Raw genomic sequence first — 25,652 nt, 5'->3', positions numbered from 1 at the left:
TAAAGCAAATTAAGGGACTGTAACTCTCAGACTCGACCATAACAGGACACATAGAAGACATCGACGAGGACATCGCTAAGCAACTGATTACTGACATATCCGTGGCGCCGTGTTTTAGTATTGCGCTTGACGAAAGCACAGATGTGACATTGCCCAATTATGTGTTTGGGTCCGCTTCCCTCAAAACGAGTCGTTCAGAGAGGAACTTCTATGTTTACTGCCCCTTCAGGGACCAACACGAGGGTAGGATATTCTGAAAGCCCTTGATACCTTGACTGGTCCAATCTGGCATCTGTGTGCCCTGATGGCACCCCAAACGAAAAAAGATTTCTCTCTCTCCTCCCTCAAATCCATGAATTTGTGGCAAACAAGGGGAGAGAGGAGCCAGAGCTGGATGGTCCACAATGGATATTAAATTAGCCTATCAGAAACTTCTAAAGCCATGACATCATTTTCTGGAATTTTCCAAGCTGTTTAAAGGCACAGTCAACTTAGTGTATGTAAACTTCTGACCCACTGGAATTGTGATACAGTGAATTATATGTGAAATTATCTGTCTGTAAACAATTGTTGGAAAAATTACTTGTGTCATGCACAAAGTAGATGTCCTAACCAACTTTACTATACAAACTATAGTTTGTTAAGGATTCACATGAGGCTATGTACTAAACAACCAAAGATTTCAAGTCTAAAGGCTGGTTTATACTACGGGTGTGTTTGTAAATGTAATCTGGAGTGCCAGAGTGTGCTCTGGGAGCTTGTAAACTCAGAGCATTGTCAGATTGGCCGTTCGTAAATTCAGAGCGTTTTGCTCTTGGAGCACACACTGGACACTCTGGCTGACCTAACAGCAGCAGTCAACCACCCAAGCTAACTCGCTAGTGTTGGCTAGCTTGCCAGCTACTTCCAGAATTCAAATGAAAAACAACTTTCTGACAAAATTAGAAATGCATAATATCTGAAAATGTAGCTAGCTAGACTCTCTTACCCATATACATGGATGGACACTTATCCCTCTCTGTCACGGATGCCATGGCTGCCCTTAGTTTGAAGATGTAATCCAGAGCCTTCTGCGTTCCATTTTCGACTCCGTCTGCATATTTGCAATCAAACGCCAGAATTTTCTCCATCTCCTTAGCTAGCATACTATAATTCCACTGATTTCAAAACTCAGTCCTCCAGAAAGTGGAGAAACACTTCTTTGTGATGTCTTTATAAAAAGCTGCGTTAGAAAGGATTACCTACACATACTGACCAGCTCCTATTATAGACAGAGGCATGCTACATGGCAGACCAATCTGAACTCATCTCTCTACATGTCCAGCCCATTCATTATCTCAGCCAATCATGGCTAGCGGGAAGGTTGCTCTCACTTTTTCCATGGCTAAACCAACTAGGCTCATAATTTAACAAGTTTATTTGTATTTACAGATGTCATACAAGTTTATTATTAAGGCACATGAATGTTCACATGTTCCAGACGGCATTTCTGCCAAAAAAAGCATTTTGATTAAAAAAATGGTTTCGTTCAAACGGCTCTACTGTGATGTTGTGACTTGCGACATACGCCTGGTTTCCTGAATCGGGTCACATTTGTGCGTTTTTGACCCAATGTAAGTCAGAACAAATGTATTTAACCAGGCAAGTCAGTTAAGAACAAATTCTTATTTACAATGATGGCCGAGGTACAGTGGATTAACTGCCTTGTTCAGGGGTAGAAGGACAGATTTTTACCTTGGCAGCTCGGGGATTCGATCTAGCAACTTTTCGGTTACTGGCACAACGCTCTAACCCCTAGGCCAACTGCTGCTCCACATACTTAAATACTTATTTCACTTTTATAATATTCCTGTTGCTATTTTTATATGTAAATACAAGAAATGTGTATGTAGAGGGGTACCTTTCTTCACCAGTTCTCTTACCATTTTGTACAATTGTGTGATTAGTTGAAAAGTTGAAGTTCAAATGAAGCTCCTGTGAAATAGGCCTAGTTTCCTGAAATGAGTAACATTTGGTCTATCTATTAGTAAGAGGAAGGAGAATACATTGGAATGACTTTTCCAAGGTTAGCACCATAGGGCCTGAGGCTGCAGCCAATATCAAAATGAGGTACTCTCAGAGTAACCAATGATGGAATGGGTTGCAAAAAACCACAAACTGTAAAAGAATTCCAAGGTTTTCCAGAAATCCTGGTTGGAAGATTCACGGAATCAGGAGGGAATAAACAGGAATTCTGGAATCCTCCTACCATGATTTCTGGAAAACCCAGGAATTTGGGAAAAGTATTTTTGCAACCCTACTATGACCAGTATGCCACCCACCTTCTGTGAGGCCAGATACTCCATGCCACGCGCCACCTGGTAGGCACAGGACACCAGGTCTTTAAAGGTGAGCTGCTCATCAGGGATCTTACAGGTGTCGAAGGAGTAGTCCGTCCCCGGGGGCCGACGGGCTCTCAGGTACTCCCTCAGGTTCCCTTTGGAAGCGTACTCCACCAGCACGTACAGGGGACCTGGAGAATATATAATACAGATACAATATATATACAAAAGTATGTGGACACCCCTTCAAATTAGTGGATTCGGATATTTCAGCCACACCCGTTGCTGACAGGCAGTGGTGGAAAAAGTACTCAATTGTCATATGTGAGTAAAAGTAAAGATACCTTAATAGAAAATGACTCAAGTAAAAGTGAAATTCACCCAGTAAAATACTACTTGAGTAAAAGTCTAAAAGTATTTAGTTTTAAATATACTTAATTATCAAAAGTAAATGTAATTCCTAAAATATACTTAAGTATAGAGAGTAAAAGTATGAATATTTCAAATTCCTTATATACAGTGTCTTCGGAAAGTATTCAGAGTCTAGTATTCGGTATTCAGATCAGTATTTGTATGTTGATTGATGACAATTTCAAAAATATATATATTTTGGAATAAGGCTGTAACGTAACAAAATGTGGAAAAAGACAATACTTTCCGAAGGCACTGTAAAGCAATCCAGATGGCAACATTTTCTTGTTTTTATTTATTGACGGATAGCCAGGGGCACGCTCCAACACTCAGACATCATTTACAAACAAAGCATTAGGCAGTAGGGATGATAAGTGTTTGAATTGGACCATGTTCTGTCAAAATTGAACTTTTGGGTGAAAAGTATGGCTTACATTATTTTCTGTAGGAATGTGGTGAAGTAAAAGTTGGCTAAAATATAAATATTAAAGTACAGTACAGATACCCCCAAAAACTACTTAAGTACTTTACACCACTGCTAACAGGTGTATAAAAACAAGCACACCGCCATGCAATCTCCATAGACAAACATTAGAAGTAGAATGGCCTTACTGAAGTGCTCAGTGACTTTCAACGTGGTACCGTCATAGGATGCCACGTTTCCAACAAGTCAGTTCGTAAAATTTCTGACCTGCAACTGTGAGTGCTGTCGGTAGTGTCATGAAATGGGTTTCCATGGCTGAGCAGCCGCACACAAGCCTAAGATCACCATTCTCAATGCCAAGCGTTGGCTGGAGTGGTGTAAAGCTTGCTGCCATTGGGCTCTGGAGCAGTGGAAACGCATTCTCTAGAGTGATGAATCACGCTTCACAAATCTGGGTTTGGCGGATACCTGCCCGAATGCATAGTGCCAAATGTAAAGTTTGGTGGAGGAGGAATAATGGTCTGGCGCAGGTTTTCATGGTTTGGGCTTGGGCCCTTAGTTCCAGTAAAGGGAAATCTTAACACTACAGCATACAATGACATTCTTGACGATTCTGTGCTTCCAACTTTGTGGCAACAGTTTGGTAAAGGCCATTTCCTGATTCAGCATGACAATGCCCCCATGCACAAAGCGAGGTCCATACAGAAATGTTTTGTCAAGATCGGTGTGGAAGAACTTGACTGGCCTGCACAGAGCCCTGACCCCAACCCCATCAAACACCTTTGGGATGAATTATAGGGATGAATCTCTAACTTTAAGCATCAGCTGTCAGGGCAGCTGACCGATCACTGTACCTGTACACAGCCCATCTGTAAATAGCACACCCAACTACTTCATCCCCATATTGTTATTATTTTTTGTTGTTGCTCTTTTGCACCCCAGTATCTCTACTTGCACATCATCATCTGCACATCTATCACTCCAGTGCCCAACCTCACTAATGCTCTTGTGGCTGAATGGAAACAAGTCCCCTGAAGGACTAAAAACAAACAAACGATAACTATTGTAAAAAATACTGTGTCCGTAAAATGCATATAGTATGGATAAGCTGGAAGTAGAAGCCTAAGTGTTGTTGTTCATTAGTTTACTCTAGTTATGTGAGGGGTGGTAGGGTTAGGGGAAAATAATAAAGGCAAATATACGGGTTGATAAATTGGATTTCCATTGATTATTTTTGTGTGATTTTGTTGTCAGCACATTCAACTATGTAAAGAAAAAAGTATTTAATAAGATTATTTCTTTCATTCAGTTCTAGGATGTGTTGTTTAAGTGTTCCCTTTATTTTTTTGAGCAGTATATTTAAATAATATACAGTACCAGTCAAAAGTGGACACACCTACTCATTCAAGTTTTAAAAAATATATATTTTCTCGATTGTAGAAGTAATAGCGAATAAATCAAAACTATGAAACACATATGGAATGATGTAGTAACCAAAAAAAGTGTTAAACAAAGTGTGCCTTGAATTCTAAATAAATCACAGACAGTGTCACCAGCAAAGCACCCCCACACCATCACACCTCCTCCTCCATGCTTCACGATGGGAACCACACATGCAGAAATCATCCATTCACCTACTCTGCTTCTCACAAAGACATGGCGGTTGGAACCAAAAATCTCAAATTTGGACTCATCAGACCAAAGGACAGATTTACACCGGTCTAATGTCCATTGCTCGTGTTTCTTGGCCCAAGCAAGTCTCTTCTTCTTACTGGTGTCCATTAGTAGTGGTTTCTTTGCAGCATTTCCTAGAGTGTCAGCTAAAGACTGACAGAAATCTCTGTAACATGCTAACATCTCTGTTGGCGAGTCTACGATACGTAAAACACTAAACAAGAATGGTGTTCATGTGAGGACACCACGGAAAAAGCCACTGCTGTCCAAAAAAAAACATTGCTGCACATCTGAAGTTTGTAAAAGTTCACCTGGATGTTCCACAGCGCTACTGGCAAAATATTCTCTGGACAGAGGAAACTACAGTTGAGTTGTTTGGAAGGAACACACAACACTATGTGTGGAGAAAAAAAGGCACAGCTCACCAACATCAAAACCTCATCCCTACTGTAAAGTATGGTGGAGGGAGCATGGTTTGGGGCTGCTTTGCTGCCTCAGGGCCTGGACAGCTTGCTATAATTGACAGAAAAATGTATTCCCAAGTTTATCGAGACATTTTGCAGGAGAATGTTAGGCTATCTGTCCGCCAATTGAAACTCAACCGAAGTTGGGTGATGGAACAGGACAACGACCCAAAACACAGAAGTAAATCAACAACAGAAAGGCTTCAACAGAAGAAAATACGCCTTCTGGAGTGGCTCAGTCAGAGTCCTGACCTCAACCCGATTGAGATGCTGTGGCATGACCTCAAGAGAGCAGTTCACACCAGACATCCCAATAATATTGCTGAACTGAAACAGTTTTGTAAAGAGGAATGGTCCAAAATTCCTCCTGACCGTTGTGCAGGTCAAGAAAATGTTAACACACAGATCACTGACCATTTCGAATCCCACCGTAACCTTTTCTGCTATGCAATCTGGTTCCCGAGCTGGTCATGGGTGCACCTCAACCACGCTCAAGGTCCTAAACGATATCATAACCGCCATCGATAAGAGACAACAATGTGCAGCTGGATTCATCGACCTGGCCATGGCTTTTGACTCTGTGATTCACCACATTCTTATCGGCAGACTCAATAGCCTTGGTTTCTCTAACCTGTTGAGGTGTAGGGGGCAGTATTTTCACGGCCTGATGAAAAAAACGTACCCAAATTAAACTGGTTACTACTCTGGCCCAGAATATGCATATTATTAGTAGATTTGGATAGAAAACACTCTGAAGTTTCTAAAACTGTTTGAATGGTGTCTGTGAGTATAACAGAACTCATATGGCAGGCAAAAACTTGAGAAAAATCCAACCAGGAAGTGGAAAGTCTGAGAATTGTAGTTCTTCTTTTGATTCTCTATCGAAACTACAGTTTCTGTGGGGTCACGTTGCACTTCCTAAGGCTTCCATTGGCTGTCAACAGCCTTCAGAAAGTTCTTTCAGCATTCTCCTGTCACTGGGCAGATAATAGGAGCTCAGTCAATCAGTGGACTGCCTGTGGACAAAGGGATTGGATATGCGCGATCCTGCGAGCAAACCGTTCCTTCTTTTTCTTCTTGAATGAATATGCTATTGTCCGGTTGGAATATTATCGCAATTTTACATTAAAAATACCCTAAAGATTGATTTTAAACAGCGTTTGACATGCTTCTAAGTACGGTAATGGAACATTTTGACTTTTCGTCTCTGGTAACGCGCTCGCGCGTTATGCCTTTGGATAGTGCTCTGAACGCACGAACATGAGGTATTTATGTCTAAAAATGAGGTATTTGGACATAAATATGGATTATTTCGAACAAAAACAACATTTATTGTGGAAGTAGCAGTCCTGGGAGTGCATTCTGGCGAAGATCAGCAAAGGTAAGAGAATATTTACAATACTAATTCTGAGTTTAGGTGACCCCGAACATGGCGGGTGTCTGTATAGCTTTCTGTGATGGCGAGCTATGTACTCAGAATATTGAAAAATGTGCTTTCTCCATAAAGATATTTTAAAATCTGACACAGCGGTTGCATCCAGGAGTAGTCTATCTATAATTCTTTAAATAATTGTTATATATTTTGTCAACATTTATGAGGAGTATTTTTGTAAATTGATGTGCACATTCACCGAAGGTTTTTGGTGGGAATACATTTTCTGAACATCACGCGCCAATGTAAAATGCTGTTTTTGGATATAAATATGAACTTTATCGAACAAAATATACATGTATTGTGTAACATAATGTCCTAGGAGAGTCATCTGATGAAGATCGTCAAAGGTTAGTGCTTCATTTAGCTGTGTTTTGGGTTTTATTGACACATGTCCTTGCTTGGAAAATGGCTGTGTGATTATTTTTGTCTATGTACTCTCCTAAAATAATCTAATGTTTTGCTTTCGCTGTAAAGCCTTTTTGAAATCGGACAATGCGTTTACATCAACGAGAAGTGTATCTTTAAAATGGTGTAAAATAGTTGTATGCTTGAGAAAGTTGAATTATGACATTTTGTTGTTTTGAATTTGACCTGATATTTCACTGGCTGTGTCCCGCAGGTGCGCCCACATAGCCCATAGAAGCTAATGACTGTCTCGCCTGGTTTACCAACTACTTCTCAGACAGAGTTCAGTGTGTCAAATTGTAACTTACCATCCTGTGTACAAGCAGGTTATGCTGTAACTTACCATCCTGTGTACAAGCTCCCAGCAGGTTATGCTGTAACTTACCATCCTGTGTACATGCAGGTTATGCTGTAACTTACCATCCTGTGTACAAGCTCCCAGCAGGTTATGCTGTAACTTACCATCCTGTGTACAAGCTCCCAGCAGGTTATGCTGTAACTTACCATCCTGTGTACAAGCTCCCAGCAGGTTGAGGATGTTTTTGTGTTTTCCAATCATCTTCATCATCTCCATCTCTGAGACCAGGTCTGACAGGTCCTTATCTGTGGCGTCGTCTGATGGGGGGAGGGAGGGAGAGAGGGAGAGAGAGGGAGGGAGGGAGGGAGGGAGGGAGGGAGGGGGAGAGAGAGAGGGAGAGATACATTACCAGAATGTATTCACAGAGGAGATAGTCAGTCTGCCTATCTCATAGGAGAATGGACAGCCAGAGACAGTCAATTACTCTCAGAGGAGAATGGACAGTCAGAGATAGTCAGTCACTATCAGAGGAGAATGGACAGTCAGAGATAGTCAGTCACTGTCAGAGGAGAATGGACAGTCAGCGACAGTCAATTACTCTCAGAGGAGAATGGACAGTCAGAGATAGTCAGTCACTGTCAGAGGAGAATGGACAGTCAGAGACAGCACAAACCCTCCAACCCAAAAAGGCCTGTGGTGTTGATGGTATCCTAAATGAAATTTTACATTTCACATTTTAGTCATTTAGCAGACGCTCTTATCTGCATTTTTCTTTTGCTTTTTCTTTTTTTCTTTTTTGTACTGAAATGATCAAATATACACACCACAAATTCCAATTGGCTATACTTAAAATCGTTAACACCATCCTTAGTTCTGGCATCTTCCCCAATATTTGGAACCAAGGACTGATCACCCCAATCCACAGAAGTGGAGACAAATTCGATCCCAATAACTACCGGAGGATATAAGTCAACAGCAGCCTTGGGGAAATCCTCTGCATTATCATTAACAGCAGACTCGCACATTTCCTCAGCGAAAACAATGTACTAAGCAAATGTCAAATGATCTTTTTACCAAATTACCGTACGACAGACCACGTACTCACCCTGCACACCCTAACTGACAAACAAACAAACCAAAACAAAGGTAGTCTTCTCATGCTTTGTTGATTTCAAAAAAGCTTTCGACTAAATTTGGCATGAGGGTCTGCTATACGAATTGATGGAAAGTGGTGTTGGGGAAAAAACATAGGACATAATAAAATGAATGTACACAAACATTGGTTAAAATTGGCAAGAAACACACACATTTCTTTCCACGGGGCCGGGGGGGGGGGGGGGGGGGTGAGGCAGGGATGCAGCTTAAGCCCCACCCTCTACAACATATATATCAACGAATTGGCGAGGGCACTAGAACAGTCTGCAGCACCCAGCCTCACCCTACTAGAATCTGAAGTCAAATGTCAACTGTTTGCTGATGATCTGGTTCTTCTGTCCTCAACCAAGGAGGGCCTACAGCAGCACCTAGATCTTCTGCACAGATTCTGTCAGACCTGGGCCCTGACAGTAAATCTCACTAAGACAAAAATAATGGTGTTCCAAAAAAGGTCCAGTTGCCAGGACCACAAATACAAATTCTTGACACCGTTACCCTACAGCACACAAAAAAACTATACATACCTTGGCCTAAATATCAGCGCCACAGTTAACTTCCACAAAGCTGTGAATGATCTGAGAGACAAAGCAAGAAGGACCTTCTATACCTTCAAAAGGAACATACATTTTGAATCAGCTATAGAACCCATTGCCCTTTATGGTTGTGAGGATTGGGGTCCGCTCACCAACCAAGAATTCACAAAATGGGACAAACACCAAATTGAGACTCCGCATGCAGAATTGCAAACAATATCCTCAGCGTACAATGTAAAACACCAAATAATGCATGCAGAGCAGTATTAGGTCAATGCCTGCTAATTATCAAAATCCAGAAAAGAGCCGTTAAATTCTACAACCACCTAAAAGGAAGCGATTCTCAAACCTTCCATAACAAAGCCATCACTTACAGATAAATGAACTTGGAGAAGAGGCCCCTAAGCAAGCTGGTCCTGGGGCTCTGTTCACTAACACAAACAGACCCCACAGAGCCCCAGGACAGCAACACAATTAGACACAACCAAATAATGCGAAAACAAAAATATAATTACTTGACACATTGGAACGAATGTACAAAAAAACTGAGCAAACTAGAATGTCACTAAGAGGAAAACGGACAGTCAGAGATAGTCAGTCACTGTCAAAGGAGAATGGACAGTCAGAGATAGTCAGTCACTGTCAGAGGAGAATGGACAGTCAGAGATAGTCAGTCACTGTCAGAGGAGAATGGACAGTCAAAGATAGGGGGGGTTTGAAAGGTAACAGTAATGTGGACTGGTAGGGGGTTTTAAATGTTACAATATTGTGGACTGGTAGGGTGTGACCACCATCAAGCCAAAAGCCTTTGGATATCAGAACGGCGGCAACTCACCAGCATTACAATCAGGAATATGACTTTCCCGAATTGGATCCGTTGTTTGTACCCCCCCAGGGCAATGTAACTTATCCCAGAGGCTGCTCCAAGATCACACCGGCGGAGAAGAGGTTTTTGGAGTGGACTTCTAGTCCGACTCATTAGGCGTGCACACCATCCACTGACACTGATAATTCAACGGCTCAGACATGAGCTGTATGTGGCAGGGTCTACAGACAATCATGGATTACAGGGGAAAACCAGCCACGTAGCGGACACCGACGTCTTGCTCCTGGACAAGCTAAATACCTACTTTGCCCGCTTTGAGGATAAAACAGTGCTACCGATGCGGCCCGCTCCCAAGGACTGTGGGCTCTTGTTCTCCGTGGCCCATGTGAGTAAGACATTTAAATCTGTTAACCCTCGCAAGGCTGCCGGCCCAGACGGCATCCCTAGCCGCGTCTTCAGAGCATGCTCAGACCAGCTGGCTGGAGTGTTTACGGACATATTCAATCTCTCCCATTCCCAGTCTGCTGTCCCCACTTGCTTCTCTAATGACTGCCTCGCCTGGTTCACCAACTACGTCTCAGACAGATTTCAGTGTGTCAAATCGGAGGGCCTGTTGTCCGGACCTCTGGCAGTCTCTATGGGGGTGCCACAGGGTTCAATTCTCGTGCCGACTCTTTTCTCTGTGTACATCAATGATGTTGCTCTTGCTGCTGGTGATTCTTTGATCCACCTCTACGCAGACGACACCATTCTGTATACTTCTGGGCCTTCTTTAGGCACTGTGCTAACTAACCTCCAGACGAGCTTCAATGCCATACAACTCTCCTTCCGTGGCCTCCAACTGTTCTTAAATGCAAGTAAAACTAAATGCATGCTCTTCAACCGATCGCTGCCCACACCTGCCTGCCCGTCCAGCATCACTACTCTGGACGGCTCTGACTTAGAATATGTGGACAACTACAAATACCTAGGTGTCTGGTTAGACTGTAAACTCTCCTTCCAGACTCACATTAAGCATCTCCAATCCAAAATTCAATCTAGAATTGGCTTCCTATTCCGCAACAAAGCATCCTTCACTCATGCTGCCAAACATACCCTCGTAAAACTGACTATCCTACCGATCCTTGACTTCGGCGATATCATTTACAAAACAGCCTCCAACACTCTACTCAGCAAATTGGATGCAGTCTATCACAGTGCCATCTGTTTTGTCACCAAAGCCCCATATACTACCCACCACTGTGACGTGTATGCTCTCGTTGGCTGGCCCTCGCTTCATATTCGTCGCCAAACCCACTGGCTCCAGGTCATCTATAAGTCTTTGCTAGCTAAAGCCCCGCCTTTTCTCAGCTCACTGGTCACCATAGCAGCACTCACCCGTAGCACGCGCTCCAGCAGGTATATTTCACTGGTCACCCCCAAAGCCAATTCCTCCTTTGGCCGCCTTTCCTTCCAGTTCTCTATTGACAATGACTGGAACGAACTGCAAAAATCACTGAAGCTGGAGACTCATATCTCCCTCACTAACTTTAAGCACCAGCTGTCAAAGCAGCTCACAGATCACTGCACCTGTACATAGCCCATCTGTAAATAGCCCAACCAACTACCTCATCCCCATACTATTATTTATCTTGCTCCTTTGCACACCAGTATCTCTACTTGCACACTCATCTGCTGCACATCTATCACTCCAGTGTTTAATTGCTGTATTGTAATGATTTCGCCACTATGACCTATTTATTGCCTTACCTCCCTTATCCTACCTCATTTGCACACACTGTATATAGATCTTTTCTGCTATATTTTTGACTGTATGTTTGTTTATTCCATGTGTAACTCTGTGTTGTTGTTTGTGTCGCACTGCTTTGCTTTATCTTGGCCAGGTCACAGTTGTAAATGAGAACTTGTTCTCAACAAGCCTACCTGCAGTATTCTAGATTGAGAGGGGGTTTGAAAGCTAACAGTATTCTAGATTGGGAGGGGGTTTACAAGGTAACAGTATTCTAGACTGGGAGGGGGTTTGAAAGGTAACAGTATTCTAGACTGGCAGGGGGTTTGAAAGGTAACAGTATTCTAGACTGGCAGGGGGTTTACAAGGCAACAGTATTCTAGACTGGGAGGGGGTTTACAAGGTAACAGTATTGTCGACTGGGAGGGGGTTTACAAGGTAACATTATTCTAGACTGGGAGGGGGTTTGAAAGGTAACAGTATTCTAGACTGGCAGGGGGTTTACAAGGTAACAGTATTCTAGACTGGGAGGGGGTTTGAAAGGTAACAGTATTCTAGACTGGGAGGGGGTTTACAAGGTAACAGTATTCTAGACTGGCAGGGGGTTTACAAGGCAACAGTATTCTAGACTGGGAGGTATGAACAGTGGTCTTGTACTAATACCAACCTTTCAGCATCTTCACAGCAACGTTGAGTGGTGTGTTGGGTTTCTCCTTTTCGATCCCGATGGCCTCCGCCATTACCACCTGACCGAAGCAGCCTTCTCCCAGAGGTTTACCCAACGTTAGCCTAAAACACAACCCAAACCAGTTAGCCTGAAACACAACCACAACCAGTTAGCCTGAAACACAACCACAACCAGTTAGCCTGAAACACAACCAGTTAGCCTGCAAGACAGCCACAACCAGTTAGCCTGAAACACAACCACAACCAGCTAGCCTGAAACAAAAACCACAACCAGTTAGTCTGAAACACAACCAGTTAGCCTGCAAGACAGCCACAACCAGTTAGCCTGAAACACAACCAGTTAGCCTGAAACACAACCACAACCAGTTAGCCTGAAACACAACCACAACCAGTTAGCCTGAAACACAACCAGTTAGCTTGAAACACAACCAGTTAGCCTGAAACACAACCAGTTAGCTTGAAACACAACCAGTTAGCCTGAAACACAACCAGTTAGCCTGAAACACAACCAGTTAGCTTGAAACACAACCAGTTAGCCTGAAACACAACCACAAACAGTTAGCCTGAAACACAACCAGTTAGCCTGAAACACAACCACAACCAGTTAACCTGAAACACAACCACAACCAGTTAGCCTGAAACACAACCAGTTAGCTTGAAACACAACCAGTTAGCTTGAAACACAACCAGTTAGCCTGAAACACAACCACAACCAGTTAGCCTGAAACACAAACACAACCAGTTAGCCTGAAACACAACCAGTTAGTCTGAAACACAACCAGTTAGCTTTAAACACAACCACAACCAGTTAGCTTTAAACACAACCCCAACCAGTTAGCCTGAAACACAACCAGTTAGCCTGAAACACAACCAGTCAGCCTGAAACACAACCAGTCAGCCTGAAACACAACCAGTTAGCCTGAAACACAACCAGTTAACCTGAAACACAACCACAACCAGTTAGCCTGAAACACAACCAGTTAGCCTGAAACACAACCACAACCAGTTAACCTGAAACACAACCACAACCAGTTAGCCTGAAACACAACCAGTTAGCCTGAAACACAACCAGTTAGCCTGAAACACAACCACAACCAGTTAACCTGAAACACAACCACAACCAGTTAGCCTGAAACACAACCAGTTAGCCTGAAACACAACCACAACCAGTTAGCCTGAAACACAACCACAACCAGTTAGCTTGAAACACAACCAGTTAGCCTGAAACACAACCACAACCAGTTAGCTTGAAACACAACCACAACCAGTTAGCCTGAAACACAACCACAACCAGTTAGCTTGAAACACAACCAGTTAGCCTGAAACACAACCAGTTAGCCTGAAACACAACCACAACCAGTTAGCCTGAAACACAACCACAACCAGTTAGCTTGAAACACAACCAGTTAGCCTGAAACACAACCAGTTAGCCTGAAACACAACCACAACCAGTTAGCCTGAAACACAACCAGTTAGCCTGAAACACAACCACAACCAGTTAGCCTGAAACACAACCACAACCACTTAGTCTGAAACACAACCAGTTAGCTTGAAACACAACCAGTTAGCCTGAAACACACCCAGTTAGCCTGAAACACAAACACAACCAGTTAGCCTGAAACACAACCACAACCAGTTAGCCTGAAACACAACCAGTTAGCCTGAAACACAAACACAACCAGTTAGCCTGAAACACAACCAGTTAGCCTGAAACACAACCACAACCAGTTAGCCTGAAACACAACCAGTTAGCCTGAAACACAAACACAACCAGTTAGCTTGAAACACAACCAGTTAGCCTGAAACACAACCACAACCAGTTAGCCTGAAACACAACCAGTTAGCTTGAAACACAACCAGTTAGCCTGAAACACAACCACAACCAGTTAGCTTGAAACACAACCAGTTAGCCTGAAACACAACCAGCTAGCCTGAAACACAACCAGTTAGCCTGAAACAACAACAACAACCACAACCAGTTAGCCTGCAACAACAACAATGACACACAACTTAAAGTGTAAAAAACTACCAGAGAAATGTTTTAATCTGATCTGGGACAATCTTTTGTGAAGGTATACACTGTGTTTTATCTGGGAAGTCCAAGGAAATGATCCAAGATGTTATCTGGCTGCTCCTGCAGCATTTAAACAACGTGTCTGAAGCCACCCAGCTCTGTCTTTTTGTAACAGACAGGACTGATAGTGATTGTTAGTGTTAGTTTACGTATTTATGTTAACAGTATTTCTCCAAGATATCACCCCCTGTCTCACCTGGTCTAAGGTATGTTAAGGTATCCCTCTCTCACCTGGTCTAAGGTATGTTAAGGTATCACTGTCTCACCTGGTCTAAGGTATCTCTGTCTCACCTGGTCTAAGGTATGTTAAGGTATCGCTCTGTCTCACCTGGTCTAAGGTATGTTAAGGTATCCCTCTGTCTCACCTGGTCTAAGGTATGTTAAGGTATCCCTCTGTCTCACCTGGTCTAAGGTATGTTAAGGTATCCCTCTCTCACCTGGTCTAAGGTATGTTAAGGTATCACTGTCTCACCTGGTCTAAGGTATCTCTGTCTCACCTGGTCTAAGGTATGTTAAGGTATCGCTCTGTCTCACCTGGTCTAAGGTATGTTAAGGTATCCCTCTGTCTCACCTGGTCTAAGGTATGTTAAGGTATCCCTCTGTCTCACCTGGTCTAAGGTATGTTAAGGTATCCCTCTGTCTCACCTGGTCTAAGGTATGTTAAGGTATCGCTCTGTCTCACCTGGTCTAAGGTATGTTAAGGTATCCCTCTCTCACCTGGTCTAAGGTATGTTAAGGTATCTCTGTCTCACCTGGTCTAATGTATCTCTGTCTCACCTGGTCTAAGGTATGTAAAGGTATCCCTCTGTCTCACCTGGTCTAAGGTATGTTAAGGTATCCCTCTGTCTCACCTGGTCTAAGGTATGTTAAGGTATCGCTCTGTCTCACCTGGTCTAAGGTATGTTAAGGTATTCCTCTGTCTCACCTGGTCTAAGGTATGTTAAGGTATCCCTCTCTCACCTGGTCTAAGGTATGTTAAGGTATCTCTGTCTCACCTGGTCTAAGGTAGCTCTGTCTCACCTTGTCTAAGGTATGTTAAGGTATCTCTGTCTCACCTGGTCTAAGGTATGTTAAGGTATCCCTCTGTCTCACCTGGTCTAAGGTATGTTAAGGTATCCCTCTGTCTCACCTGGTCTAAGGTACGTTAAGGTATCCCTCTGTCTCACCTGGTCTAAGGTATGTTAAGGTATCTCTGTCTCACCTGGTCTAAGGTATCTCTGTCTCACCTTGTCTAAGGTATGTTAAGGTATCCCTCAGTCTCACCTGGTCTAAGGTATGTTAAGGTATTCCTCTCTCACCTGGTCTAAGGTATGTTAAGGTATCTCTGTCTCACCTGGTCTAAGGTATCTCTGTCTCACCTTGTCTAAGGTATGTTAAGGTATCCCTCTGTCTCACCTGGTCTAAGGTATGTTAAGGTATTCCTCTCTCACCTGGTCTAAGGTATGTTAAGGTATCTCTGTCTCACCTGGTCTAAGGTATCTCTGTCTCACCTGGTCTAAGGTATGTTAAGGTATCCCTCTCTCACCTGGTCTAAGGTATGTTAAGGTATCTCTGTCTCACCTGGTCTAAGGTATCTCTGTCTCACCTTCTCTAAGGTATGTTAAGGTATCCCTCTGTCTCACCTGGTCTAAGGTATGTTAAGGTATCTCTGTCTCACCTGGTCTAAGGTATCTCTGTCTCACCTTGTCTAAGGTATGTTAAGGTATCCCTCTGTCTCACCTGGTCTAAGGTACGTTAAGGTATTCCTCTGTCTCACCTGGTCTAAGGTATGTTAAGGTATCCCTCTCTCACCTGGTCTAAGGTATGTTAAGGTATCCCTCTGTCTCACCTGGTCTAAGGTATGTTAAGGTATCGCTCTGTCTCACCTGGTCTAAGGTATGTTAAGGTATCCCTCTGTCTCACCTGGTCTAAGGTATGTTAAGGTATCCCTCTGTCTCACCTGGTCTAAGGTATGTTAAGGTATCTCTGTCTCACCTGGTCTAAGGTATGTTAAGGTATCCCTCTGTCTCACCTGGTCTAAGGTATGTTAAGGTATCCCTCTGTCTCACCTGGTCTAAGGTATGTTAAGGTATTCCTCTGTCTCACCTGGTCTAAGGTATGTTAAGGTATCCCTCTGTCTCACCTTGTCTAAGGTATGTTAAGGTATCTCTGTCTCACCTGGTCTAAGGTATGTTAAGGTATCCCTCTGTCTCACCTGGTCTAAGGTATGTTAAGGTATCCCTCTGTCTCACCTGGTCTAAGGTATGTTAAGGTATTCCTCTGTCTCACCTGGTCTAAGGTATGTTAAGGTATCCCTCTGTCTCACCTGGTCTAAGGTATGTTAAGGTATTTCTGTCTCACCTGGTCTAAGGTATGTTAAGGTATCCCTCTGTCTCACCTGGTCTAAGGTATGTTAAGGTATCCCTCTGTCTCACCTGGTCTAAGGTATGTTAAGGTATTCCTCTGTCTCACCTGGTCTAAGGTATGTTAAGGTATTCCTCTGTCTCACCTGGTCTAAGGTATGTTAAGGTATCCCTCTGTCTCACCTGGTCTAAGGTATGTTAAGTATCCCTCTGTCTCACCTGGTCTAAGGTATGTTAAGGTATTCCTCTGTCTCACCTGGTCTAAGGTATGTTAAGGTATCTCTGTCTCACCTGGTCTAAGGTATCTCTGTCTCACCTGGTCTAAGGTATGTTAAGGTATTCCTCTGTCTCACCTGGTCTAAGGTATGTTAAGGTATTCCTCTGTCTCACCTGGTCTAAGGTATGTTAAGGTATCCCTCTGTCTCACCTGGTCTAAGGCATGTTAAGGTATCTCTGTCTCACCTGGTCTAAGGTATCTCTGTCTCACCTTGCCTAAGGTATGTTAAGGTATTCCTCTGTCTCACCTGTTCCTAGAGAACTCCCATTTGGGATCTGAGGGCAGCTCCAGCTCGGAGACGTTGGCCAGCATTGGTCCATCGCTGGATGACAGGCGGGCGATCCTGACTAATGGTGTGTTGGAGTTCATGGAGGAGTTAGACTCCAAGGAAACCTGCTGGGTGATAAAGAGACTGTTATAGGGATGAGCGAGAGAGAGTAGTTAGAAAGAGGAGAGGAGAGAGGAGAGGAGTGGATATGAGATGTTACAACAGGCTGGGTGCATCTGGTTGGTTCACTCCACTGGGTGATAAAGACAGACTGTTATCGTCTCTGAAGAGGAGAGAGGAGTGGATATGAGCTGTTACAACAGGCAGGAACTGAGTCGTTCCTTTGAAAAATGGGCTCCTCTCTGAAACCTCCAGAGCCTTTTGCAGGTGTACTGTAGAGGTAATTATCTATAAAATGCAACAATGGGGTGCAGAGCGTTTTATTTTGATGCTGAAGGGTATCCCCGCTAAAACCATTGACAATTGTATGCCGTTTTCAAGGGATTGTTAAATAAATGTTAACTATTTTAATATCAGCACCTCTTGAAGAGCATAGTCAGAACTGCAAATGTCAGATTATTCCATGCGAAACAATTTCGGACATTTAACTCTGTCAGAGTTATACAAGCAGAGCCGCTGGAAAAAGAGTGGCGAGAAAGCCTTTGCCCCAGTACTTTTCAATCTGGTGGCGCTGCCACACCACTTTCAAAGCAGCAGCACCTAATGCGTTTACCAGACATATTCATTAGTACACATCATAGAAAAACATTTCACAACCATGCCTCTCAACAACTGTGTTTGGTTGCACCATGCCTGTCAACAACTAAGTTTGGTTGCACCAGCACCTCGATGTTTGACTCTGCACTCTGCACTTAGTTGCTTTCTTCGCTCACGCTCCTCTCCTGCCTGCCTGGCAGCCTGCTTTATGAGAGAAAGAACACACATTTTAATTGAAAACAAGGTATGTATTAATAAAATAAGTTATGTAGTTTAGTTGTCACCTAAAACTATATAGAATGACCCAATCTATTGCTAGCTAACAAAACTACGAACATTAGCTTTAGAGTAGCCTAGCTAGATAGCTAGCTAACATTAGCTAGTTAGGTTGATGCAATCATGCAGCCAGCAGCTAACGTTAATAATTTAGACGTACTGAATTAATATGTTTGGCACAGGATAAAGACGATGAAACGATCTGCTGCTACAGAAGGGATACAGAAGCTCCTTAAAAGATTAGTCAGACAGTTTGTTAGTCCAGTAATGTTCGTTGGCATATTATTTTATTTTCACTGCTGGTGATTATTCACAAATGTTTGTGGCACAAATTTCAATGTCTTAAAAGTAAACAACCTACAAATTCTGCCACAGAGCAGTCTACACAGACAATATGAACACATTTGTCCAACCATAACAGATGGATGGCAAATGTAGTTTGAGTTTGAGTTTATTTTATTTTACAGGGACAGTGCACACTAGAAAGAGAGAATTGATGGATTCCAGCACCACCATAACTTTTATCAAATACAGAGACAGGCAGCCATCATGGCATCAGTCTTTTTCGACTAGCTAGTGCATAGCGACACCTACTGATATGAACTGGTATTGCAGGTTTGGTTAGAATAGAGTGCAATGGAATGAGTGAAATTCAATAAAATCAATATCATGAAAATGGGGATATTATTTTTTATGAAAAATGTCAAATTAGTTTAGTTAATGATTGAATTATCGGGATTTTACAGACAATCAGTTCCTACATTAAGCGCAAGGGAGCCAATCTATGGTGGGCCAGATGGAGACCAGGACAACAACACAAGCTTACTGGTTTTATGACTTACACGTGAAACAAACTATGTTACGGAGTCTACTGTCTATAGTGTTACATGTAACCCTGTCTTGTTCCAGTCTACTGTCTATAGTGTTACATGTAACCCTGCCTTGTTCCAGTCTACTGTCTATAGTGTTACATGTAACCCTGTCTTGTTCCAGTCCTTGTTCCAGTCTACTGTCTATAGTGTTTAATGTAACCCTGTCTTGTTCCAGTCTACTGTCTATAGTGTTTAATGTAACCCTGTCTTGTTACAGTCTACTGTCTATAGTGTTTAATGTAACCCTGTCTTGTTACAGTCTACTGTCTATAGTGTTTAATGTAACCCTGCCTTGTTCCAGTCTACTGTCTATAGTGTTACATGTAACCCTGCCTTGTTCCAGTCTACTGTCTATAGTGTTACATGTAACCCTGCCTTGTTCCAGTCCTTGTTCCAGTCTACTGTCTATAGTGTTACATGTAACCCTGTCTTGTTCCAGTCTACTGTCTATAGTGTTTAATGTAACCCTGTCTTGTTACAGTCTACTGTCTATAGTGTTACATGTAACCCTGTCTTGTTCCAGTCTACTGTCTATAGTGTTAAATATAACCCTGCCTTGTTCCAGTCTACTGTCTATAGTGTTTAATGTAACCCTGCCTTGTTCCAGTCTTCTGTCTATAGTGTTTAATGTAACCCTGTCTTGTTCCAGTCTACTGTCTATAGTGTTACATGTAACCCTGCCTTGTTACAGTCCTTGTTCCAGTCTACTGTCTATAGTGTTACATGTAACCCTGCCTTGTTGGAGTCTACTGTCTATAGTGTTTAATGTAACCCTGTCTTGTTCCAGTCTACTGTCTATAGTGTTACATGTAACCCTGTCTTGTTACAGTCTACTGTCTATAGTGTTACATGTAACCCTGCCTTGTTACAGTCTACTGTCTATAGTGTTACATGTAACCCTGCCTTGTTACAGTCTACTGTCTATAGTGTTACATGTAACCCTGTCTTGTTCCAGTCTACTGTCTATAGTGTCTAATGTAACCCTGTCTTGTTCCAGTCTACAGCCTATAGTGTTACATGTAACCCTGTCTTGTTACAGTCTACTGTCTATAGTGTTACATGTAACCCTGCCTTGTTTCAGTCTACTGTCTATAGTGTTTAATGTAACCCTGTCTTGTTCCAGTCTACTGTCTATAGTGTTTAATGTAACCCTGTCTTGTTACAGTCTACTGTCTATAGTGTTTAATGTAACCCTGCCTTGTTACAGTCTACTGTCTATAGTGTTACATGTAACCCTGTCTTGTTACAGTCCTTGTTCCAGTCTACTGTCTATAGTGTTACATGTAACCCTGCCTTGTTACAGTCTACTGTCTATAGTGTTTAATGTAACCCTGCCTTGTTACAGTCTACTGTCTATAGTGTTTAATGTAACCCTGCCTTGTTCCAGTCTACTGTCTATGGTGTTACATGTAACCCTGTCTTGTTACAGTCTACTGTCTATAGTGTTACATGTAACCCTGTCTTGTTACAGTCTACTGTCTATAGTGTTACATGTAACCCTGTCTTGTTCCAGTCTACTGTCTATAGTGTTAAATATAACCCTGCCTTGTTCCAGTCTACTGTCTATAGTGTTTAATGTAACCCTGCCTTGTTCCAGTCTTCTGTCTATAGTGTTTAATGTAACCCTGTCTTGTTCCAGTCTACTGTCTATAGTGTAACATGTAACCCTGCCTTGTTACAGTCCTTGTTCCAGTCTACTGTCTATAGTGTTACATGTAACCCTGCCTTGTTGGAGTCTACTGTCTATAGTGTTTAATGTAACCCTGTCTTGTTCCAGTCTACTGTCTATAGTGTTACATGTAACCCTGTCTTGTTACAGTCTACTGTCTATAGTGTTACATGTAACCCTGCCTTGTTACAGTCTACTGTCTATAGTGTAACATGTAACCCTGCCTTGTTACAGTCCTTGTTCCAGTCTACTGTCTATAGTGTTACATGTAACCCTGTCTTGTTCCAGTCTACTGTCTATAGTGTTAAATGTAACCCTGCCTTGTTACAGTCTACTGTCTATAGTGTTACATGTAACCCTGCCTTGTTACAGTCTACTGTCTATAGTGTTACATGTAACCCTGTCTTGTTCCAGTCTACTGTCTATAGTGTCTAATGTAACCCTGTCTTGTTCCAGTCTACAGCCTATAGTGTTACATGTAACCCTGTCTTGTTACAGTCTACTGTCTATAGTGTTACATGTAACCCTGCCTTGTTTCAGTCTACTGTCTATAGTGTTTAATGTAACCCTGTCTTGTTCCAGTCTACTGTCTATAGTGTTTAATGTAACCCTGTCTTGTTACAGTCTACTGTCTATAGTGTTTAATGTAACCCTGCCTTGTTACAGTCTACTGTCTATAGTGTTACATGTAACCCTGTCTTGTTACAGTCCTTGTTCCAGTCTACTGTCTATAGTGTTACATGTAACCCTGCCTTGTTACAGTCTACTGTCTATAGTGTTTAATGTAACCCTGCCTTGTTACAGTCTACTGTCTATAGTGTTTAATGTAACCCTGCCTTGTTCCAGTCTACTGTCTATGGTGTTACATGTAACCCTGTCTTGTTACAGTCTACTGTCTATAGTGTTACATGTAACCCTGTCTTGTTACAGTCTACTGTCTATAGTGTTACATGTAACCCTGTCTTGTTCCAGTCTACTGTCTATAGTGTTAAATATAACCCTGCCTTGTTCCAGTCTACTGTCTATAGTGTTTAATGTAACCCTGCCTTGTTCCAGTCTTCTGTCTATAGTGTTTAATGTAACCCTGCCTTGTTGGAGTCTACTGTCTATAGTGTTTAATGTAACCCTGTCTTGTTCCAGTCTACTGTCTATAGTGTTACATGTAACCCTGTCTTGTTACAGTCTACTGTCTATAGTGTTACATGTAACCCTGCCTTGTTACAGTCTACTGTCTATAGTGTAACATGTAACCCTGCCTTGTTACAGTCCTTGTTCCAGTCTACAGTCTATAGTGTTACATGTAACCCTGTCTTGTTCCAGTCTACTGTCTATAGTGTTACATGTAACCCTGCCTTGTTACAGTCTACTGTCTATAGTGTTACATGTAACCCTGCCTTGTTACAGTCTACTGTCTATAGTGTTACATGTAACCCTGTCTTGTTCCAGTCTACTGTCTATAGTGTCTAATGTAACCCTGTCTTGTTCCAGTCTACAGCCTATAGTGTTACATGTAACCCTGTCTTGTTACAGTCTACTGTCTATAGTGTTACATGTAACCCTGCCTTGTTTCAGTCTACTGTCTATAGTGTTTAATGTAACCCTGTCTTGTTCCAGTCTACTGTCTATAGTGTTTAATGTAACCCTGTCTTGTTACAGTCTACTGTCTATAGTGTTTAATGTAACCCTGCCTTGTTACAGTCTACTGTCTATAGTGTTACATGTAACCCTGTCTTGTTACAGTCCTTGTTCCAGTCTACTGTCTATAGTGTTACATGTAACCCTGCCTTGTTACAGTCTACTGTCTATAGTGTTTAATGTATCCCTGCCTTGTTACAGTCTACTGTCTATAGTGTTTAATGTAACCCTGCCTTGTTCCAGTCTACTGTCTATGGTGTTACATGTAACCCTGTCTTGTTACAGTCTACTGTCTATAGTGTTACATGTAACCCTGTCTTGTTACAGTCTACTGTCTATAGTGTTACATGTAACCCTGTCTTGTTACAGTCTACTGTCTATAGTGTTACATGTAACCCTGCCTTGTTCCAGTCTACTGTCTATGGTGTTAAATTTAATTTGTTACAAAGTATTTTAATAACAGTTTAATCAAAACTCTGCATTTAACACATTTACCAACGTCTTATTTTTTCCTGGCTCAACTTTTTTCATTCAACTTTTTCGCTTCGGACGCTTTATCTGGAAAAAGGTTAGGTAGTAACATTAAGACTATGCCATCTAATTGCAGTCACTGTACTCATAATATACAGGAGAACTATCGCCTTATGGCGAGGATAGCCGAGTTGCAAGCCCAGCTTCAGACGCAATCGTTAGGCAAGGGTAATTTCAGTGTAGGAAAGGATGAAACAGCGTCTGTGCCACCAGTAAGTACAGATAGCAGTTTAAATCCCCCCTACACAGTCCCTGCAGCCGGACAATTTTCTCAAGGCTTCTGGAAAGAAATGCTGTCAGTATGCTCAACCGGTGTCACTCATTCAACCGATTCTCCCCATTAAGCAACTGGTTCTCCCCGAGCCTTCTCAGGTCTCTCCTCCACCCGTTACGGGGTCTGAGCCGCTGAAGCCTCCCACCACTAGCTCTGACAAATTGATCATACACTGATTACCAGGGGGCAGGAATACCGACGTAAAGGTTAAAACTGGCGAGTGTAGAGAGTATAGGGATATTGTTATCCAAGTCGGCACCAACGATGTTAGGATGAAACAGTCAGAGGTCACCAAGGACAACATAGCTTCAGCGTGTAAATCAGCTAGAAAGATCTGTCAGCATCGAGTAATTGTCTCTGGCCCCCTCCTAGTTAGGGGGAGTGATGAGCTCTACAGCAGTCTCACAACTCAATCGCTTGTTGAAAACTGATTTTTGCCCTTCCCAAAAGATAGAATTTGTAGATAATTGTCCCTCTTTCTGGGACTCACCCACAAACAGGACCAAGCCTGGTCTGCTGAGAAGTGACCAACTTCATCCTAACTGGAGGGGTCCTCTCATCTTATCTACGAACATAGACAGGGCTCTAACTCCCCTAGCTCCACAATGAGATAGGGTGCAGGTCATGCAGCAGGCTGTTAGTCAGCCTGCCAGCTTAGTGGTGTCTGCCACTTGCACAGTCAGTGTAGTCAGCTCAGCTATCCCCATTGAGACCGTGTCTGTGCCTCGATCTAGGTTGGGCAAAACTAAACATGGCGGTGTTCGCCTTAGCAATCTCACTAGAATAAAGACCTCCTCCATTCCTGTCATTATTGAAAGAGATTGTGATTATACATCACATCTTAAAATAGGACTACTTAATGTTAGATCCCTCACTTCTAGACAGATAGTCAATGAACAAATCACTGATTATAACCATGATGTGATTGGCCTGAATGAAACAAGGCTCAAGCCTGATGAATTTACTACATTAAATGAGGCCTCTCCTCCTGGTTACACTAGTGACCATATCCCCGTGCATCTGGCTAAGGCGGAGGTTTTGTTAACATTTCTGACAGCAAATAATAATAAAATGAAAAAAGACAGTGTTTTCGTCTTTTGAGCTTTTAGTAATGAAATCTATGCAGCCTACTCAATCACTTTCTATAGCTACTGTTTACAGTCCTCCTGGGCCGTATACAGCATTCCTCACTGAGTTCCCTGAATTCCTTTTGGACCTCATAGTCCAGACAGATAATATTTAAATATTTTGGTGACTTCAATATTCACATAGAAAAGTCCACAGACCCACTCCAAAAGGCTTAGGAGCCATCATCGACTCAGTGGGTTTTGTCCAACATGTTTCCGGACCTACGTTTTGCTACAGTCATACCCTGGATCTAGTTTTGTCCCGTGGAATAAATATTGTGGAACTAAATGTTTTTCTCATAATCCTGGACTATCGGACCACCATCTTATTACGTTTGCAATCGCAAAATAATCTTCTTAGAAACCAACCAAGGATTATCAAAAGTCGCACTATAAATTCTCGGACAACCCAAAGATTCCTAGATGACCTTCCAGAATCCCTCCACTCCAAGAACGTTGGAGAACAATAATCGGTTAACCACCTACAGTTGAAGTTGGAAGTTTACATACACTTAGGTTGGAGTCATTAGAACTCGTTTATCAACCACTCCACACATTTCTTGTTAACAAACTATAGTTTTGGCAAGTCGGTTAGGACATCTACTTTGTGCATGACACAAGTAATTTTTCCAACAATTGTTTACAGACAGATTATTTCACAAGATCACAATTCCAGTGGGTCAGAAGTTTACATACACTGTGCCTTTAAACGGCTTGGCAAATTCCAGAAAATGATGTCATGGCTTTATAAGCTTCTGATAGGCTTTACCTATCAGGCTCTACCATGCTCTACCAACTGAGCCACATGGGAAAATGGGTGGCACTGTGGGTGGCACTGTAAAATGGGTGGCACTGTGATAGACTGCATCCAATTTGCTGAGTAGAGTGCTGGAGGCTATTTTGTAAATGACAGTGCCGAAGTCGAGGATCGGTAGGATAGTCAGTTTTACGAGGGTATGTTTGGCAGTGAAGGAATAGGAAGGAATTGTTGCGAAATAGGAAGCCAATTCTAGATTTAATTTTGGATTGCAGATGCTTAAAATGAGTCTGGAAAGAGAGTTTACAGTCTAGCCAGACACCTAAGTATTTGTAGTTGTCCACATATTCTAAGTCAGAACCGTCCAAAGTAGTGATGCTAGTCGGGCGGGCTGGTGCGGGCAGCAATCGGTTGAAGAGCATGCATTTAGTTTTACTAGCGTTTAAGAGCAGTTGGAGGCCACGGAAGGAG

At 42.5% G+C, this 25,652-nt stretch overlaps 1 protein-coding gene across 9 annotated transcripts in view; it reads right to left on the bottom strand.

Annotated features, from left to right (window-relative positions):
• LOC115183113 (fibroblast growth factor receptor 3) overlaps nt 1–25,652 on the bottom strand; it is a 166,197-nt gene that overhangs the window by 20,351 nt on the left and 120,194 nt on the right. For 7 of the 9 annotated variants that reach the window (XM_029744452.1, XM_029744453.1, XM_029744455.1 and 4 more), the window contains 4 exons: nt 17,303–17,448; nt 12,343–12,464; nt 7,639–7,749; nt 2,322–2,512 (listed from right to left, as the gene is read on the bottom strand). In XM_029744452.1, coding sequence (XP_029600312.1) covers nt 2,322–2,512; nt 7,639–7,749; nt 12,343–12,464; nt 17,303–17,448 — 570 coding nt within the window. Of the gene's footprint in view, nt 1–2,321; nt 2,513–7,638; nt 7,750–12,342; nt 12,465–17,302; nt 17,452–25,652 lie in introns of all 9 variants that reach the window. The other 2 variants (XM_029744454.1, XM_029744457.1) reach the window with 1 other exon arrangement.

This window comes from Salmo trutta, unplaced genomic scaffold, assembly GCF_901001165.1.
Source record: "Salmo trutta unplaced genomic scaffold, fSalTru1.1, whole genome shotgun sequence".
Classification (NCBI taxonomy): Eukaryota; Metazoa; Chordata; class Actinopteri; order Salmoniformes; family Salmonidae; genus Salmo; species Salmo trutta.
Note: the sequence above shows the minus strand (reverse complement) of the source record. Positions and strands in the feature narration are given on the sequence as shown.